This window comes from Plecotus auritus (genome assembly GCF_963455305.1).
Source record: "Plecotus auritus genome assembly, chromosome: 5".
Classification (NCBI taxonomy): Eukaryota; Metazoa; Chordata; class Mammalia; order Chiroptera; family Vespertilionidae; genus Plecotus; species Plecotus auritus.
The window spans coordinates 42,060,043-42,081,056 of record NC_137776.1 but is presented as its reverse complement, the minus strand read 5'-3'; the positions used below and the strand labels follow the sequence as shown (position 1 = coordinate 42,081,056).

At 38.7% G+C, this 21,014-nt stretch overlaps 1 protein-coding gene across 6 annotated transcripts in view; it reads right to left on the bottom strand.

Annotated features, from left to right (window-relative positions):
- ZNF385B (zinc finger protein 385B) overlaps positions 1-21,014 on the bottom strand; it is a 367,474-nt gene that overhangs the window by 75,765 nt on the left and 270,695 nt on the right. For 5 of the 6 annotated variants that reach the window (XM_080669117.1, XM_080669112.1, XM_080669115.1 and 2 more), the window contains one exon: positions 4,254-4,396. In XM_080669117.1, coding sequence (XP_080525243.1) covers positions 4,254-4,396 — 143 coding nt within the window. Of the gene's footprint in view, positions 1-4,253; positions 4,397-18,850; positions 18,922-21,014 lie in introns of those variants that run through there. The other variant, XM_080669116.1, reaches the window with a different exon arrangement.

Here is a 21,014-nt window from a genome sequence, read left to right as displayed (position 1 = left end):
CTGGGTATCATGCGGTTTTGAGGCCCATGTGGGTGGGCGGGGACTTGACTCTGGGTCCCATGGTGTGCCCCAGACTCTGACAGGAGGAAGGTTTTCATATACATTTTACTAATTTTCTTTCATCTCTGACACTTCAAGGGCAAATAGCAATATTAAATTATTTCCTCTAATTAATCCCCTTTTAATGTGCACGAATTTTGTGCACCAGGCCACTAGTATATAATAATCTAGTATAATTATTATTAGTGATGTAAATGGTTTTCTAGGAAAATGTTGACAGTGACTTTTATGAAATTACCATAGGAAATCTGTTGGGAAGAGTTCAGCACTAGAATGGAAAAGCCTCTAGAGCAGTGGTTCTCAACCTTCCTAATGCTGTGACCCTTTAATACAGCTCCTCATGTTGTGGTGACCCCCAACCATAAAATTATTTTCGTTGCTACTTCATAACTGTAATTTTGCTACTGTTATGAATCGTAATGTAAATATCTGTGTTTTCCCATGGTCTTAGATTCTACAGCAGCGGTTCTCAACCTGTGGGTCACGACTCACAGGTTGAGAACCACTAGCAGGGTTGCCTAAGAATATCAGAAAACACAGATATTTACATGACAATTCATAACAGTAGCAAAATTACAGTTATGAAGTAGCAACGAAAATAATTTTATGGTTGGGGGTCACCACAACATGAGGAGCTGTATTAAAGGGTTGCGGCATTAGAAAGGTTGAGAACCACTGCTAGAGAAAGGGTTAGAGCAGCCGTGGGCAAACTATGGCCCGCAGGCCGGATCCGGCCCGTGGAGCCGAAGGAGCGGAGGGTTCTCTTGCTCACCCCTCCGCTCCTTCACCAGCAGCAGTGTTAACATGGCAACGTCGGGAAACACGGCCGCAGCTCCTTCTTCTGAGTGGGTGGATTTATATCCGCCCATTCAGTAGAAGGAACAACCTCTCAGTCTTCCAGAGGCTCCTTGTAATGCCCGCGGACGCGTCTCCCGACATCACCCTGGGAATGCGTAGACACGTTATCGTGGTGATGTAGGGAGACACGCCCCTGGAGAGCACAGTATCAGAGCATTAGCTAAAAAGGAGACCAACAACACTGTTCCCACTGAAGTTGATGTTTTAAAGACCAAAAACCTTTCACCCAGTCTACATTGCCATCTACATCTACGTCCCGGGCATAATTTGGAAGTTGCACTAAAGAAAATGTTTAATTTACTGTTTACACATTTTGTTCTTTTCTATTTGTTTTAGTTTTAAATTATTTTATTATATTTAAGTTTAATTTGAAAGGCTTTTGTACCTTTCCTTTGTTAGGCAATTTTATTTTGCCTTTGCCATCTTCAATATAAGGTATGTTATTGTGCTATGATTCCTCCATTTTTTGAAGTTTCAAATTATAATAATTAGTGTTTACATTCTTCTTGTTAAAATGTTTGAAATGAATAAAACTATTGAAATAAAAAAAAAAAGACCGTACCCTTTTATGTAACGATGTTTACTTTGAATTTATATTAGTTCACACAAACACTCCATCCATGCTTTTGTTCTGGCCCTCCGGTCCAGTTTAAGAACCCATTGTGGCCCTCGAGTCAAAAAGTTTGCCCACCCCTGGGTTAGAGTAATTAAAACTGCAGTTTAGTGAAAAAAATCATAGGAAACCCTCCAATGATCCTAGAAATTCATTTTGTTACAAGATGATAGAGGGTCCCCTGTGATGACTTAATTTTTAACATACTATCAAAAGGGCTCTCTGTCTAATAAATGCCTTTGATGTAATATATTGAGAAAATTATTACCTAATATAGTTCTTTACTATATTCTTCACCTTAACCAAAAAGTATCTTAATTGGAAAATTACAAGTTTATTTTATTCCAAGAAAGGAAAAAAAAGAACTTCTTTTACTAGAATTATTCCTTGGATATTCTCAAATGTATCATAAGGTTAATTACTATGTATAATACAGAAACAAACAAAAGATAAGTTAGTATATGAGTAAGCCCTACACAAAATTATAAGCCATTATGATACTATTTTTATCTTAAAAAACACTTTATGAACATATTCTTTCCACTTTTTTGTTTTACAATCCTTAAGAACTTAGAGGTATATGTAAGACACTTAGATAACTGAAAAAAGTGACTTAGAGAATAATGTTAATTTGATCATAATTGTAAAAAGACAACTGTGATTGTGTTCCTTTTAGGTATGTACATAACATACTTCTGGAAGGGAATAAGTTTGTTTGCAGGAGTAGGGAATAGTGAACGTCATATTTTGCTCTTTAAATTTTTTTTATCTTTATTGTTGAAAGTATTACAGATGCCCCCTTAAACCCCCATTGACTGCCTCCACCCTGCTCCCACCCCCTCCCAAGCCTTCACAGCACTATTGTCTGTGTCCATGGGTTATGCATATATGTATTTTCTCTTTGGATGTTAATGTTTTATTTGAATCTTAGAAATAAGTATCTATGTATTACTTGTATTAAAAAAAATACAGAGGTGAACTACAGTAGGAGCCACTTGTACCTACCCACATCATCAATGCTACCTCCTGACGGCAACTGGACTTGTGCAATAGCTACAAATGCTGTCTTCCAAAGACACATTAATCAAAACACTAACACCAGCTAAGTGTTTTAAGAAGTAAATAACTGAATTTAGTGATGTTTGGAATATGCGACCTGTGTTTCAATAGAGTCTACAACAGTCTTGCTTGAGTTCAAGCTCCCTGAGATGGCACAATCTTTGGGGTCACTTCTGATGGAGTGAGTAATGTGACCAGGGCAGATGTGATCTACCTTACCGAGCTGTTTCACTGCACTACAAATGATGTTCACCTTTTAATGCCTTTTTAAAAGTACTGTCTGATTTGTCCCTGAAAAACCCAAAGAAGGAAAAAAACATTCAACTGTTTACTTGGTAAGTCAAGGCCAGTTCTCCTTAAAAAGTTGGCTGATCCCCTAACTTCTAATTACCTTACCAATGCAAAGCCACAACAGAAGGCCTGTCAGCAGATTTTATTTAAGCCCCTGAGAAATCATCCTCTTGCTGTTTTCATTTCATATAAAAGATAAGTTTGCAAAAGGAAACATTTGGCAGTACCGCAGATGCTCGAGGTCTGGTGGTGTTGATAATGTAATTCTTTTTCTTGATTACAGCAGCGTCTATAATCCTGTATCCTTTATGTCAACCATCATGCCCAACTGATGAACAAGTATTTATTGTATTGATGAACAAGACATAATTCATGCAATCACCTGAACTGGTTTTAATCTTCTCTCCTACTATATGTTTGTAATCTGATTATGGATATATATATATATATATATATATATATATATGTAAATATATAATTTTTTAAGCTGAATTCTATTGTTGGCAGATGTCATGCTCTACTTCTCTAACCTGCAAAATGTCTTTTATTCAGATTGAAGGTCAGCTGACTTGAATGAAGAACATTGGTAATAACAGGTAATTCTCTAATATTTATCATACATTTTATTTTATAATATATTTTTGTTGATTTCAGAGAGGAAGGGAGAGGGAGAGAGAGACAGAAACATCAATAATGAGAGAGAATCATTGATTAGCTGCCTCTTGCATGCCTCACACTGGGGATTGAGCCCACAACCAGGGCAAGTGCCCTGACCAGGAATCAAACCGTGACCTCCTGGTTCAAAGGTCCATGCCAGCCAGGCTAGCCTGCATTTTAAATGGGATGTTAAGGTGTCATACAGACAACACATATGCAGATTTAAATGAATTTTTCTTGTTACTAATAGAGTCAAATTCACATAATCCACAAAAGGCTTCAAATAAAAATTCTGTTTGTGTAAGAGTGTTTATCTAAAATATCTCCCAAATAAAAATATACCCAGGGAGATAAAGCATATACTTTTTTTTTCTTTGTAGTAGAAGGGAAAAATCAATGTGGCTCATAGCTCTAAATTGTGTTCCTGAGCGTGTGAACAGCATCCCAGAAATAATATGGGTTCTCACACCACTGAAAAGTTATCAAAATTATTCAAAGCAACAAGTGAAAATCTGTCTGTGGAAATACTTGTAAAATAAATATGCTGGCTATTATTTGGACTAATTCCCATGGGTGACACATTATCTTCCATAATACAGCTGAGCGGTATAACCAATATATGGTTTAAAATTACACACTTTAGAAACAGGCCATACCAATTGCCTATTCACAAAAGAAACAGAGGAGGACACAAAATAAAAATGCATTTACTCACTGTGTTAAAATTTGGAAAGAGTCCAACAGCAGAACTACTGTCCACTGGGAAAGACATAAATGGTTTGATATCCAGTGAAGGCTGCATCATCAGAGTAGGTGTGCGCACAAGAGCAGGAAGGGTAGTAGTGTGGCATGTACTGCCTGCCAAGAACAAAACAAAAATAAATTCAATCTCTTGCTCACATCCATCTCCTTCTCCAACCTAGGGTGCAAAAATAAGACCGCTGAGCCGCAACCTGCAAGCAAGAAAGGTACTCTAGAAGTAAGAAAATGGCACAAGAGGAGAAAATACAGTCAAAATGGGTCTTCTTGCTCATTGTCGAAGACAGTGATGCAAAATACTTCCCTATGTAAGAGCCCAGGCTGCTCAGTCTCCCTGATAAACAGTACACTGATCCTGCTGGCAGGTGGGGCAGAATGAGATCATCCTGTTGTCTAACCATTGTCTCTGATTAGCCAAAAAATGTAGGAGAAGCAGGGAGGAGCCTCTTGAAGCCAGATGCTCTTCACTATACAGTTATTTGGTGACCAGTTGGCATGTTTTATGCAAATCAGAGATGATTATAGGCTTTTAACAAGGGGAAGGAATCTTGGATTCTTATAGTTACTGTCTGCTCCTAAGAAACTTATGATGCAAACAATTTGTTCTCTAAAAAAAACAAGCTGAAAATGGCCCTTTACTTTGTGGGAAAGGGGTAGTTAGTGAGGGGTTAAAGGGGTTATTACAACCTGGGTCTGTCCCACAGAGAGGAGTTGGGACAGGAACTCAAATTTTTATCTTCAACCTTTATTTCTAATGAACCTTGTATTATTTCAGCAGCTATCCCTTTTAACAATGATATTAGCTATGATCTTTTTAGATATATGGCTTAACCCAGGTGTAGGAGATTTAATGCACTCCTCTCCGGTAGCAAGCATTCTTCTTTAACTGGTGGCCTCCACGTACTGCAGGTAAGCCACTGCTGTTGCAGGCGGTGCTCTATCAGACAAATTCTGGCACTGCATGCCTTTAAAAAATATGTAACAGTTTTTTTGAGACCTATTTCACACACCAGACAATTCAACCACTTAAAGTGTATAATTCAATGGTTTATTTAGCATGGTCAGAGTTGTGCAACCATCGCCACAATTTTAGAACATTTCATAATTCCTAAAAGAAACTCCAAACCCATTAACACACTCCCCATTTCCTCCCAACACCCTCAGTTCCTGGCAGCCACTAATCTACTTTCTGCCTCTATAGATTTGTCTATTCTGGGCATTTGATTTAAATGACACATCATACAATATGAGGTCTTTTGTGACTGTCTTTTTTCATTTGGCATAATATGTTCAAAGTTCTTCCGTGTTGTCTTACATATCTGAATGCCATTCCTTTTTAAGGCTGGCTAATATTCCACTGTAGATGTACCACCTTTTGCTTATTCATTCATCAGTCGATGGGCATTTGGGTTGTTTCTACTTTTTAGCTATTCTATTGATAAAGCTGCTATAAACACTTGTTTCTAAGTTTTCATATGTTTTTAGTTTTTTAGGTATTTACCTAAGAGTGGAATTGGGGATTGTTAGGTCATATGGTAACCATATGGTTTAACCTTTTGAGAACTTCCAGACTATTTTCCAAAAACAGCTGAACTATTTTACATTACCATCAGCCGTGTATGGAGGGGTGGGGAACCTCTAGCCCCTGGGCCATATGAGGCCTGTGAAATCATTTAGTCTGGCCCTGCCAAGGCATCAGGGGTGAGTTAATTAAATGTTTGACCATATATAGCGGGCTATTTTTCTTTTAAAAAATATTTTATTGATTTTTTACAGAGAGGAAGGGAGAGGGATAGAGAGCTAGAAAAATCGATCAGCTGCCTCCTGCACACCCCCTACTGGGGATGTTCCCGCAACCAAAGTACATGCCCTTGACTGGAATCGAACCTGGGACCCTTCAGTCTGCAGGCTGATGCTCTATCCACTGAGCGAAACCAGTCAGGGCAGCAGGCTATTTTTCAATTGATAATTTTGTATGGCCCACAAATGATATTATAAATATCCAAATGGCCCTTGGCAGAAAAATGTTCCCCACCCCTGGAAGGATTCCAATTTTTCCTGTATGCCTATATAGGACTTCAAATTATTATATGCATATAATCCCCTTCTTACTTCAAGAGGAAATGAACAGTATTGGAAAATGTTCCCAACTATTAAAATTTCCACCAATGTTCTTATACAGTGTCCCAGAATAATTAAAATTCCTATTTCAATGATATTTTTGGTAATGAATTTCCTTAATAAACTCTGCATTATATTTCGAATCATTCCAGAATATTACTGGCAATGGTGTTTAATAGACTGTCATACCTCATTTACATTGATCCTAAAAACAGAAAAAAGAGAAAGGCACCTGAAGCATTTATCTGTAATGACAAGTCTTCATTCAGGTCAACCCCATCCATTAGGAAATAAAAAGTCAGCAAAAAGAGAATCTGCCAAGAGTATAGATCGAACAGTAATGGTTGTTTTCCTGATGCCAAAGTAAGGACTCTGATCTCAGCCTGGCATCCATGTAAGCAGCCTGCATTTAATTATACTTATTCTTCTATGTAGGTAAATTACATTCATTGCTAACTTTCAGAACTTGTAGATACAAGATGATTATATCATTATGTCAAATGTTGAAAAGGCACTTATTAAAATACTAGAGTCCCGGTGCATGAAATTCATGCAAGGGGGGGGGTGGGGGCAGGGTGTGTGTGTATGTGTCCCTCAGCCCAGCTTGCACCGCCTCCAATCTGGGACCCCTCAAGGAATGTCCGACTGCCCATTTAGGCCTGATCCCAGGATCCCAGACTGCTGGCTCCCAACCACTCGCCTGCCTGATTGCCCCTAACTGCTTCTGCCTGCCAGCCTGATCACCCCCTAACCACTCCCCTGCCAGCCTGATTGATGCCTAACTGCTCCCCTGCTGGCCTGGTCACCCCTAACTGCCCTCCCTTGTCAGCCTGGTCCCCCCCAACTGCCCTCCCCTGAAGGCCTGGTCCCCCCCAACTGCTCACCCCTGCAGGTCTGGTCCCCCTCCCAACTACCCTCCCTTGCAGGCCTGGCCCTCCCAACTGCCCTCCCATGCTGGCCTGATTGCCCATAACTGCCCTCCCCTGCTGGCAATCTTGTGGCAGCCATCTGTGTCCACATGGGGGCAGCCATCTTGTGTGTGGGAGTGATGGTCAATTTGCATATTATTCTTTTATTAGATAGGATTTATTTTAAAAGCTTTGCTGTAAAATCTTAGCTAAGTTAAAAACAGATTCATTAGATCAACAGCCTTGTACAATTTTACAATTATTATCATTGTTAAAGTCTAAAGTATAAACATTTTACAGAATTATTCTATTTAAAGCTGCCTCATGAACAAATGTATAATTATTTTGTCATGGTGGGTCTCCCCCGCAAAAAGAAAATTCTAAGCCCATGATGGTGGCTGGATAACAACTATGTAATACAAGGTCCCCGAGGGCCTGGCAAGAGTACTAACAAACTAAAATCAAACAGAATGGAACATGGAACTTGACAAACAGATTGCTCCATCAACAAAGGTCAGGATGTACAATGATCCCCTTATCCAATCAAATTTCTATGCTAATAAACTCAAGGCTTGAGAGCTACTAAACTGCCACCATTCATTAGCATAAAAAACTTAGCAGCTGTTTACCATTTCATTAGCATTTTAATGACAGACAATTTGCCATGTTAAACACAGATTGTTTTAAAGTACTTCTGAATAAATATAAACTATGTTTTCATCAATTCCCTCACCTTAACCTTGCTGTTTTTACTTTTAAAACCTGCTTTTAATATTGCCTCACCAAGGTTGATTGCTTCAAAGCAAGTTTTTGCAAATGGGAAATGAATGGGACAGAGTGCATTTTTTGCAGTTTTTGAACACTTTGTCACCTTATTCCAGAATTTGCTGCTGCAGCTACTTTTGGGAAACATTTCTCTTCACCTTGGGATACCCAAAAGTCATTGGGAAATACAAGCAAAAAATAGGCCAAAATGCATTGCACCCCACAAGAAAATGCTTAATTTCTGTAAAACTCAGACTCACTGAGGGGAAAAAACACTGAAAATATAATGAGCAGGTATTTTAACACAAAGGCTGGTGTAGTGTACCCTTTACATCACTATTGTCATGAAACAGGACCAACCTTTGTTGTTTAAACTATTTGGCAATATGATATGAGACACCTCCTCTATGTAGCTCTGTTTGAATGCATAGAATATAATCTCATATCTATCATACTGAATCAAGTAATAATAGGACTCCACCTTATTTGATAATAGGCTTTTTATACTAGTTGATGTATATATATTTATCAAACTCCCTGTATGAAAATTAAATACAACATACAAGCATTCATACATCAAAGATCTAACATGGAAATGACACATGTCCTTATAGTCTCCCATAAGAATGTAATTAACCCTCTCTCATAAATTTTATTTTGATGGTAAAATCTAAGTTGTAGTCATCTATAGCTAGGAAATCAATAATATCTGAAAGACAACTCATCGCTATGCATAAAGAAAACTATTATTTCAGCCAACTGCCTCTATAACATAATAGGTGCCTTATTATGTCAACAGATTATGTCACAATCCATCACAATAAAACCTCATTTGAGGACAAGGTGACACTTGAAATTATTGACTTAGTCTTTGACCTTTAGAAATATAATTTTGAAGGCCTATTTAGATTATAGCTGTGAGGATTCCTAGTGGCTCTTCTTTCTATACCATAACACAAACAAAAAATCACACCTCATTCTTAGAAAGGAGAGTATGCCAAAATCACAGTAAGTCTACGTGGAGAAGCATTTATAGAATCAGATCAAATATGTATATATTCTATATTCTGCAGAAGTAGTTTTTTCTTATACCATAAGTATATATGTCTGCATTAATGAGTACTGAAATAAAAAAAAAAAAACTTAACATATAAATATCTATTAGTCAGATACGATGTCAATTTTAGGACTACCAAAGATTTCTTTAATGAAAGTAAGTAAGTGGCATTTCAGATTTTCTACCAGTTTTCTCTTTTTATTGCTTTCCCAGTTTTGTTGCCCCTTATACTAAATAACTTTCCCTCTTATCAGTACAATCTCCAACCAGCATCTCCTTCACCCCTTCTCTCATTATTTCTATTATCAGTCTGCATGTGAGGAAAACAAATTCACCAAGAAACCATAAAACATGGCAAGTAGGAGGGGACTATGTGATAGGGATGTGACTGATAAAGGGTTTTGCTTCTGAAAAGGCCACACAATAACATTTTCAAAGTGTATACTGTGTGCCAGCACTACTCTAAGCATATTACATATGTGTACATTTATACTATCCTAAACATGTTACATAACTCTATATATGCATGTGCACATATAAGTGTATATAATTATATATAAGTATACAGTATATACATATATACTCACAATAAACCATTAAACAAGGTACTATCATTAGCCTAATTTTTACAGATGAAAAACTGAAGCACAAAGTGGGTAAGTCCAACCTCATCCATCAGAACATCTTTGTGACTTTGGAGTAAGCAAAGATTGCTTAAATAGGAAACAAAGGATGCTAATAAAAATTAGTAAGCATACTCTATTATTAAGAATAAAAATGTAAGAATAAAACACTATCAAGGGAATGGAAAGGTCATTCATAGAGTGGGAGATGGTATCTACACTAATAAAAGGGAAACATGCAAATTAACCATCACTCCACTACACCCACAAGCCATGCTCACCAGCCAATCAGGAGTGAGTATGCAAATTAACCCAACCAAGATGTCAGCCAGCCACGGAACTGGAGCAAACAGGAGGCTTGGGTTGCCAAGCTTCCAGTCCTGGCTGGCCCTGGCCTCCACTCAAGGCTACAAAGTTTCAATTATAGAAGATAAATAAATCCTAGATACTTGCTTCCAGCCCTGGCTGGCCCTGGCCTCCACTCAAGGCTACAAAGTTTCAGTTATAGAAGATAAATAAATCCTAGATACTTGTTTCCAACTGGCCCTGGCCTCCACTCAAGGAGGTGTTGGAAAAAAAAAAAAAAAGAAAAAGAAAAAAAGGAGGGGCTGGAACTTCGGGTCGCCGGGGGGTGATCAGTCCAGGATGGGACAGCAGGGGCTGTTGGGGGTAAGCAGACAAGCAGGGGTCCAGTTGGGGGTGAGCAGGCCGTCAGTGGGGGTCAGTTGGAGGTGATCAGGACAGCGGGGGGGGGGGGGGCAGTTTGGAGTGAGCAGGCCAGCAGGGGGGCAGTTGGGGGTGAGCAGGCCAGCAGGGGGGGCAGTTGGGGGTGAGCAGGCCGATGGCAGGGGGCAGTTGAGGGCGAGCAGGCTGGCAGGCAGAGTGGTTAGGGACAATCAGGCAGGCAGGCAGGCAGGTGAGCAGCTGGAGCCAGCAGTCCCAGATTGTGAGAGGGATGTCCAACTGCTGGTTTAGGCCTGATCCCTGTAAACCGGCAGTAGGACATCCTTCGAGGGGTTCCAGATTGGAGAGGGTGCAGGCCGGGCTGAGGAACACCCTCCCCCCCCCATGCATGAATTTTGTGCACCAGGCCACTAGTTTATTATATATACAAAGGACTTGAATCTAGAATAAAGAAATTCTGCAAGTCAGTAAGAAAATGGCAATATAATAGGAAAATTGGGCAAAAGACTTGAATGGATATTTCACAAAAGTAGGTACTAAAATGGCCTGTAAACATACAAAAACATGTTTAACTTAATTAGTCATTAGGAATATATGAATTAAAATTACAATGATATAACATTACATACCACAAGAATGGCAACAATGAAGAAAGACAGATTATCAAATGTTGGCAAGAATTCTTATCTGAAGTATTGTTACAACAACTTTTAAAAGCTATTCCACGATATCTACTAAATCTGAATATATACATAACCTGACTCAACAATTTCACTTCTAAGTATATACCTAACAGAAATGTTATACACTTGAATGTTCAATAGCAATACTATTTACAATAGCCTCAAACTGGAAATTAGCCAATTAACCCATCAACAGTAAAATAATAAATAAATGTTTTTGTTTTCGTCACAAAATAGAACAGTCACATAAGGAAATATAGCAATGAGAAAAAATGATATACAGGGTGGGGCAAAAGTAGGTTTATAGTTCTTTGTATGGAAAATATAATCTATACTAATAAAAGGGTAATATGCTAATTAGACCGGACATCCTTCCGGATATCCTTCCAGACGACCTTCCAGACGAAGCCAGGGTTGCGAGGGCAGCCCGGGTCCTGGGTGCCAGAGGGAAGCCAGTGCCGGCAGCTGGGGGAAGGAAGGCCTACTCTTGCACAAATTTTGTGCATCGGGCCTCTAGTAATTAATAAATGATAATACCAGAATAAACTCTGTTCTGCATACTCACAGCTGTAAACCTATTTTTGCCACACCCTGTATAAGTACATGCAACAACAAACAGACCTTGCAAATGTGATGTTGAGAGAAAGAACTAAAGGAGCATACCAACATGCTGTGTGATACCATTTATGGAAAGTACAAAATCAGGCAAAATGAATCTATGCTGTGAGGATTGTGGCTATCCGTGCAGGAAGAATGAGATGGGGTGGAGATGGAGTGACTAGAGGGGCTTCTATGGTGATGGGAATGTTCTACTTGATCTTAGTGCCAGTTGCACAGGCATGTGCACATTCATTCAACTATACACTTATGATATGTGCACTTTTGTATATGTTATACCCCAATAAAATTTTCTGAAAAGTAATGTATTCAATGCTATTAATTTTAGTAAACAATTTTGACAAATATAGGCAAAATTCCCCAATAAGAACATCTCCAAATACTGTCAGGTTTGTATAGTTTTACGGTGGATGCGTTTTCTGAGTTCTTTTTTCCACTTCCAGCTTGATTTCAATTCTGAATGATTTGTGAGTAAATAAAAGTTCTCTTTAATGCTGATGCTTCCTCGCTGAATTTCAGACATGGATAGAGAAGACTGATACCAAATTCAGTGATGTCAAAAAGAAAAATGTGTGTCTAGAACTCTGAATCTACAAAATCTGAACAATTGGCAGTTTTGTGCCCGAAGCTCCCTTGGTGTAGGTCAGGGTTCCCTCCAAAGAGCTCTGACAGCAGAATCCTGGCAGAACACTGCATTTAAAAATAAATCCTTTTGAGTACCACGCTGAAGTTTATAAGCAAAATTGAAATGCTATATGTAAAAACAGCCGTGAAACCACATCATGATAGATTTTAAGCCACAGTGTCCTTTGGGTTTAGTAATATGCCAGTTTGTACACAAAATGATGAATCTTTCACTAAGATGCAATGGATAGCTTTTCCGATGCTGGCAGCAAAATGCGTACAGCCAAGTGATGATTCATTTATATCGGAATACTTTGCCCATGCACTGAGTTTCTTATATTTAAATCTTGAAAAAAAAATGGGTAAAATTTACTTACTATATGTTACCAAATATAGTTTGGTTAAACATGTGACATACTTCATCAGTTGCAGAAGTTTTTTAAAGTTACATTGAAAAATCTGAAAATTTCAGAATTTAAGTAAAGACTATAGTTGGTTTTTAAAAAAGTCTTCAGGTCCATTGTCTTCTTTTAAACTGGATTTAAAATATTTTGCCTTGTTATAGCTTTTCCACTTGTAACCTGATAGTATTAAGTATGATCGCACAAGAAAGGAAACTCTAAAAGAAAGAAACAAGGTTCTGACAAATGCTTTGTCCAGTTTTTTAAAATTGTTTTTAATACACCTGACTTATCAAAAGGGAATGTCATGTGCTTAGTTTCTAAATTACTAAGCCTTTAAAGAAGCCAAAATTATCTCCAGACAGGGATTTACTAAAGTTGTCTGAGGTCGAGAGTGAATTGGGAGGTCACAGTAGCCTGACGAAATTTTCTGGCAAAAAGACCCAGGGAGATGGTCCTGAGCTACATTTGCCCAGTGACTCCTGTCTGTGGCATTGAGACACTTTTCTGAGGTCTGAAGCCTCCTTCTGTTACATACAGAAAAGCAATTTGCGCCCTGACTGGTTTGGCTCAGTGGATAGAGCATCGGCCTGCAGACTCAAGGGTCCAAGGTTCGATTCCCGTCAATGACATGTACCTTGGTTGTGGGTACATCCCCAGTAGGGGGTGTGCAGGAGGCAGCTGATTGATGTTTCTCTCTCATCGATGTTTCTAACTCTCTATCCCTATCCTTTCCTCTCTGTAAAAAATCAATAATATATATATATATATATATATATATATATATATATATATATGAAAAGCTATTTGCTCTCCCCATACAGCATGCTAGCGACCTAATTGTAGCATAGAACTAGGACTTTTTTTTTTTAGAAACCTTCCTAAAAATACAGACTTTCTTAGGAAAAGCAACAGCTATGTTTCTCAAACCACTGAATACTTCTAGAGGAATTATACTTCATAAAATTTTAGAGGCAAACATAATTTAGGAATTCACCCTTCATTTTATGTAAGAAAAGTGTATTTTGGAGAACTTAATCCAGTTTGGTACCTGTCTGATTGTTAGGGTAGGTAGTTAATATTAATAAAGGAAGCAAATGGAATCAGCCATTCAGCCAGATTAACTAAGAAGCTAGAGCAGCCAGACACCCCAGGGGCTAGCCAAATCCCTGTGAGGGGATTAACAACTTCCTTCCATGCCCCGCCCCCCTGTGTAGGGAAGAAGGACTAGGTTCCCAATATCCCTGGAGGATAACTGGTCCACTCACCCAGACTATGTGGGGAAGGAATAAACAATAAAGGGGAAATTGCTCTGCCCAGTAGAAACCAAGATGGTGCAGGGGAAGATAAGCGCATATGGAGTAGAAACCAGATAACAAGGCAAAACTTTGAGGCATGTGCAGTAGAAGGCAATATGGTGACATAAAGGGGCGGAGTCTAGCCTGGGAAAGGATTGGATTGGATAAGGGACATGAAACACAGAAGATCCAGAAAAGAGATTGGTTAGCGGGAGGCTCCAGCATAAGCTCAGGAAAAGCCAGGAAAGAGATTGAATAGAGCCTACTCCTTTCCAAACCCAAGGATATATAATTAAAGCTTAACAAAAGTTCTTCTGTTGAGGCCACTCTCTTTGTAGCAGCTCCGTGGGTGCAAGTGCAGTAGCTCAAGTGCAGCCTTGGCAGAGGACGTGCAGATGGAAAAATGAGACTCAGAGAAATCCTGCATCTCTGGGCCCTTGTCCTTCTGGGCGAGGGAAGAACAAGTGTGGGCTTGTGGCCCTATAGTGAGACAGCTGAGTCATCTGGTCATGGATGAGACACAGGGCACCCGGGGGCAGTACTATGTTTTTACTCCAATAAATCTTACCACTGCACCTCATCCTCCTATGAGTGGTCCCCAAAATACTTTTCTTGTGATTCCGTGAAAGAACCCTATTTCCACTGGAATCAAATCCAGAATTTCTTGCTCAGGGACACTGTTGGAATATTTAAGTCTGTAAGATCAAAGGTATGGAAGAATGATATATTATAGTTATCTTATTAAAAAATTTAAGTAGACTGGTGTTTGGTCTGATATATATATTGATTCAGAGAGGGAGAGGAAAGTAGATACATCAAGATACATCAATGATGAGAGAGAATCATTGATCGGCAGCCTGATGCACACCCCCTACTGGGGACCCAGCCCGCAACCCAGCCATGTGTCCTGACTGGGAATCAAACCCAACCATGACCTCCAGGTTTATAGGTCGACACTCAACCACTGAGACACACTGGCTGAGCTCTATTTATATTTTGACTGAAATTTAGAAGTATTTATTTTCAAATGAGATTTTAAGTTTAATATTTTTATAATGTGACTAATAAAAGAAATTACATGAAAGAGAAAAGCCCCAGCAGTCAGAGGCAACATTTCTTTCCTTTTTATAGAATGGCTGACGATTGATTGCAACACCTCACTTTAAATAATTCTTCTACTATTCCCACTACACTTTTAACCAGACTGTGTGGATCAATATAACTAGTTCAAATCGCCTCATACTAGGAGGCACACTCACATTTCTGTTGGTGGTTTTTACACTGAGGTTCTATCAAAACTGCAAGCAAAATGCTATTTGCAAAGACACATTTCTTTTATTATCTTTGTTGTTGAAAATATTACAGGTATCCCGCTCCCCGCTCCCCGCATTGGTCACCTCCTCCGCACTCCCAATGCCTCCCCAGGCCTTCACCACACTATTTTCTGTGTCCATGGTCCATGGGTTATGCATATATGCATATATGTTTTTTTGGTTAATCTCTTTCCGCTCATACCCTGTCCCCTCCCCTTACCTATGAAGTTCATCAGTCTGTTCCATGCTTCCATTTCTCTGGGCCAATTTTGCTTATCAGTTTATCCTGTTCATTTGACTCCACATGTAAGTGAGATCACTAAGCAAAATAAGCCCATCAGACACTTTATTTTTAAGCAATGGCAACTGACCTTCCTGGGAGCAGATGGAAGCTGCAGGGCCTTTGAGGCCCCTGGCTGCCTTAGGCCTCCCCCGTGCAGCTCTCACAAAGTGCTTTGCGTTAGGGGCTGCATTCAGCCACTCAGGGGTCCGCTCACCAGCTCTAGGATGTGAAATATTTTGACCCCTAGTCTCAGAGAATTTTAGTTCTTGCATTCAGTGTCTAAGCTATGTGCATTTAAGGACCAAAAGGAAAGAAAAAGTTACAGTGGTTTACTTAATGGTCCTTTTAAAAAGGTATTTTCCCCCAGAATCTTGCTCAACGTAAAGAAACAGAGTTAATATTTGTTCTGCCAGTGCTCTTTACTCCCACCTTCATAGAGAAGAGGGATTTCCCTAGCTTAAATATTAACCAAACAATTCAAAGCTATTCAAAAGCTGTTGCCCACATTTTAAAAAAAAGTAATAAACTTCTAGATAGAAAGCACCAGTTGAGAATAAATAGAAATGGTAAAAATTGCTTTGTAACCCTTTTTTTTCTTTTTGTAAGCATATGCCATAGCCACCAAATTCGAGTGGAGTATTATAATCACGGTGACTGTCGCAGAAGAAGACACTCTTGGTTCTCCATGGGTCAGGAAACTATTTTCACCCAGGAGCAGAGAGACAACACCCACCTGGCAGGGCTGCTGTGCAAGCAGCATGAGAGCCACCATGCAACCGGGTGGAAATCTGGTGTGAGGTGACCCATCCAGCCATGCCCGGGATGGGGTTGTAAGTAACAGGGAAACAGAGGAGTTAGAATGGGGAAAAGGTGAGGGGGATTTGGAGAGGGAAGGGGGCGTGGTGAATTTGGCATAATTTTGCAGAGTGGACTAGAATTAGCACCGATTCCTTATTTGGAATTTCCTAACATGTCACTCCCCAAATAATCTCCTTCCCTTTTATCTTGTGTGTGTGTGGCAGAAATCTGTACAGAATGAAGGATTGCCAAACAAAAACTCTATGAGCAGGAACAATCTAGTTAAGCAGGACATCTAATGCCGTCAAACAGAGGACCTGGACACCTGGGAGACAATGTGATATCACTCTTATCCTGAGAAACAGAGTGTCCTGTGACCCAGGTGATGCTTGTACTCCAAAGCATCTTTAGTGGGTATTGAACTGAATGGCCAATCCCTGGCCTGCCTTCTTGGAATTCTGCCATTGTCCTGACAGCCTAGAAATTGATGCTACTTGTTTCAGTCATGCAGGCAGCTTCTGGGGCAGGAGTGATAGGCAATACAGCATCAGATAGGGCCCTCTGAAGAATGCACAGGATTTTCTGCATTGGAAGTGATTCATCATAAATGACTGCCCCTGTCCCTATGTATCATGTTTATTCTTGTACCATTATACTGACTTTGTACCAGTTTTTCTTCTGTGGAATTTCTTTTTTGGCTTCCAAAATGACTCCTCACTCACCCAATGATCTCCCAAAGTCAAAGACAATGGTATTTTAATAAGGAGCCACGTGGAAAATAGAGAATGTAATCACAGTACCCATCACTTTCCTTTTCAGTGATTTGCTTTATAAGGCAACAAAGGAATGGAAACATTTTCTAGACAAACATTTATTTTGACTCTTGGTCTCTTTTGAACTTCAAACAGCCTTTTAAGCTCTCTTTGTTTTAAAGGACACAAGTGGAGAATAAACAATTCATAAGAAAGGACTTGGCACTCAATGTATTTAATTTCACAAAGCATATTTCCACTTAAAGTCCAAAAAAAGTACTCAAAGTTCCAAAATTGTACAATCTCTATTTCCAAACTTTGTTTGACTTGTGACTGTCTATTTTTTTCTTTAACACTCCCTTTCGCTGTCTCTGTCCTATACCTGTCTCATGAGTTCTCCCTCTCACCTATTTGTCTTTTCGGCCTCTCTCATCTCTCTCCAGTCTGTGGAAATTCTGTCTCTGTCTTTTTTATTTCTTTTGTGTGTTTGCCTGTTTGTCTGTTTCAACTTTTTGTCTTGGTCTCTGTCTCTCTCACCATAATACTGCCAGTGAACTAGAAAGCACTCAAAATTTGTCATTTGCCTTGCTTTGCAAGCTGTATTAATTTTGTTTTCAATATTTGCATCTATAAATCAAAAGACGATTTTGATAATATCAGAACTTTGTCCCTGTGACAAGAGAAAAGAGTTAAGGCCGTATCTCTGGTGATGCCTCAAGTAGTCACGTCAGTTTCAAACACTTAAATCTACCATAGAATGTAATGGTATATTTTTATAGAAATTTATCATCACTGCCCTGAGTTGTATAAATAGGGGAGGGTAGGTGGGTGGGAAGTAATCAACCAAGGACCTTGTATGCATATATGCATGGCTCATGGCCACAAAGGGGCTGTGAGGGCCTGGGGCGGGGTTGGGGGGGGCTGGGAATGGGGAAAGGGAGTGGGCTGGAGGGGATCAATGGGGGACAAAAGGGGACATATGTATTACTTCCAATAATAAAGAATTATTTTTTAAAAAGGGGAAAATACTCTAACTTTTCATTGGGGAGCACGGGTACTTTTCTATATATTAAGGCCACTTCTAAACTATCATGTGGCTTACGATCACCCCATGTTTTTCTAATAAAGAAAATGATGCTCAAGAATAAACAATTCCATGACTAAACAAACATACAGAAAGTCTAATAGTGGTAACCACACTGAGCAACAGTGTCTGCTAAGAGTTCCCGCATCATAGTCTCTAGGACTTTGCGCTGGCTTTCATCTATTCATTATTTGCCAGAACACACGGAACCCTCCTTGTTTACCCTTATAATCCACCAATGAGTAGAATAAAAGAAGTTGATGCTCTTTCAATCTTTTCCAAACCACCTGAAATCCCACTAGGGACTACGAGATAAAAACATCTTCCTGGTGCCAAGAGTTTCTAAGCTCTTTCCTTACAGTAATATCTATTCATGTTTAAAAAATGGCAAAACTGAAAGAAAAAGGATATTTTAGGTAGGGGAAAACTAAAGTGATATTATAAAAATAGAAATTAGAATTTCATAAATACCTATTGCATACACACAAAATACATCTATCTGCGTAACAGACAATACTCCCTCTTGAGGAGCTAAACTTACCTGGTTTCCAGAGAGATTTCTATGTCTACGGGTCTAAATAAACATGAAGTCATTGAGTTTTGACTTGAACTAGATGGAAGCTTAAAAACTTGAAACTTGCCTATCATAAAAATCACATGACAGGAGTGCAAATAGCCCACGTCACTCAATGTTATTATAGGCTACCAGCCACCATTCTGTCAATCTGAATGTCCATTTTTGAACGTGCACATTCATCACTTTAAATATACTTCCTGAAGATAGGAGAAAAGAGAGGGAGGGTTCTAAGTACTTGGATTAAACGTGAATCTCATTTTTACCTAGTAGTTATTCTGAGACAATCTTCAAAAGAAAAAGAAACCGTAGTTCATAAAGACAAAGGAAATATGGGAAATCAGTCGCATCTTCATCATATTCAGCAAAGTGACCCAATAGTACAATCTGAATAAAAACAAGTTTGGAAAACCAAGATGATATTGGGCAAGGAAGTTGTGAAATTAGCAAATTCTGTTTGCTCTAATTCTGATATTTTTTCTTCTTCTGACATTTATTTTAATTGTTTTTACAATTTTGTCATGAAAAAGCTCCCTGAGGTGTAAATGCTAATCAATTTGCAAAGCTTACCTCATTTTTAAGGTTATGTCCGTGGTCACTTCTGCATTTGAGTACTTTATGATGTATTACATTGAGAGCTAAATAATTCCATGATTTCAACCTGGTGCTCCTGTGAAATGTGGTGCTAGGAAACAGAGACAGGCAGTGCATCCGAACAAATCAGAGGTCCTCTAATTGCCGCTTAGCTCTAATTACTATTGAGGATGGTGTTTGCAACTTGATTCCAGGGAGAGGGCAGACTAGGGCCAGACAACTCTGAACCAAATATATCCTAAAAGACTGGCAAGTCACTTTCTTTCAGGTAATTTTTTAGTACCTCCTAGAAATTACCACTTTGCCATAGTAAGAATGAAATCTATCTAACACCCACTTCTCTTTCCCAGAAAAGCCATTCAATTCTCTCAAAAATATTTATGTATTTTAACAATTTGGATTTTTTGGTATCACTTAAGGGGATTTTTTTTTTGTCTTGTTTTGTTTTCTAGGCGGGCAACTAAATAGTTATCTTAAAATGGTTTTTATTTTTAAAAAAATGTGTTCTCAAAATATGGACTTTATTTATATTGTTAGTCCAGAATAATTTATTTACATACTGTTAGGCATGAACAATTTGTTTCCTTTCCTGTGGATTTTTGGGTTTTAAATAAAGACTCACAGCATATTTAAAAAATCAGATAATTGGATGTTTAATTTGATAATTTGATTAATGGGGATGTTTCTGCATTTCAATTAAAAAACCTAATTTCAGTTATATAGGCAATAATGGTGACATTAGCAGTTGTGCAGGCTTGGAACTAAATGATATATCATTTACTCATATATGTAACTAATTTCAGTCTCAGCTTAGTGGCATCTAACCATGTGATCAGGATAGGGCTTCTGATATATCCATGTTACACCTGGTGGCTATGACTGACTGTTTTGCTTATGCTAAGCTTACTGTCATTGATACTGATGAGTTAGCTTAGTGGGCATCTGACTAAATGAAAAAAAAAAAAAAAAAACTTGAAATGACTGATGTTTGCAAATGTCAGGAAGAATTTTGCACCTTTGATTGTGCAACTTAGCACATTTGCTAACCACAGCCAACACTTTAGTGACGTACAGATTAAATTAAACCCACACAAATTCAGCAATTTGGTATATCTGTTTATGTCAGATATGCACGGTAACGATCAGGGACAGGTAAACCTAAGGGAATAATTAGATGCAGCAACCAAAATGGTAATTATAAAACCAGCTCTTAGAAAAAGGTGCATATCTCCAGAGCCAATGATCTCAGTTGTTATAACAAAATAGCATTCTAAATGGGACATAGCATGTTAGCACTATACTTAAATTTCCCCGAAAATAACAATTGTGCACTTCTTACTCACCTAATATTTATTTAGTTCTTCATGATTAAAACAAAATTATAGTCACTGCTGTGGTTCTCAATTTTTTATTTTATTTAAAAAAATCTATACCCAGGATAGTACTCTTCTAAGAAAACTCTTCGTTCAGTAGGGATTATGTTGATGCCTTCTTTGAGGTATTTTTTTCATGGAGCTAGGCAAAGTGTTCCATTTTT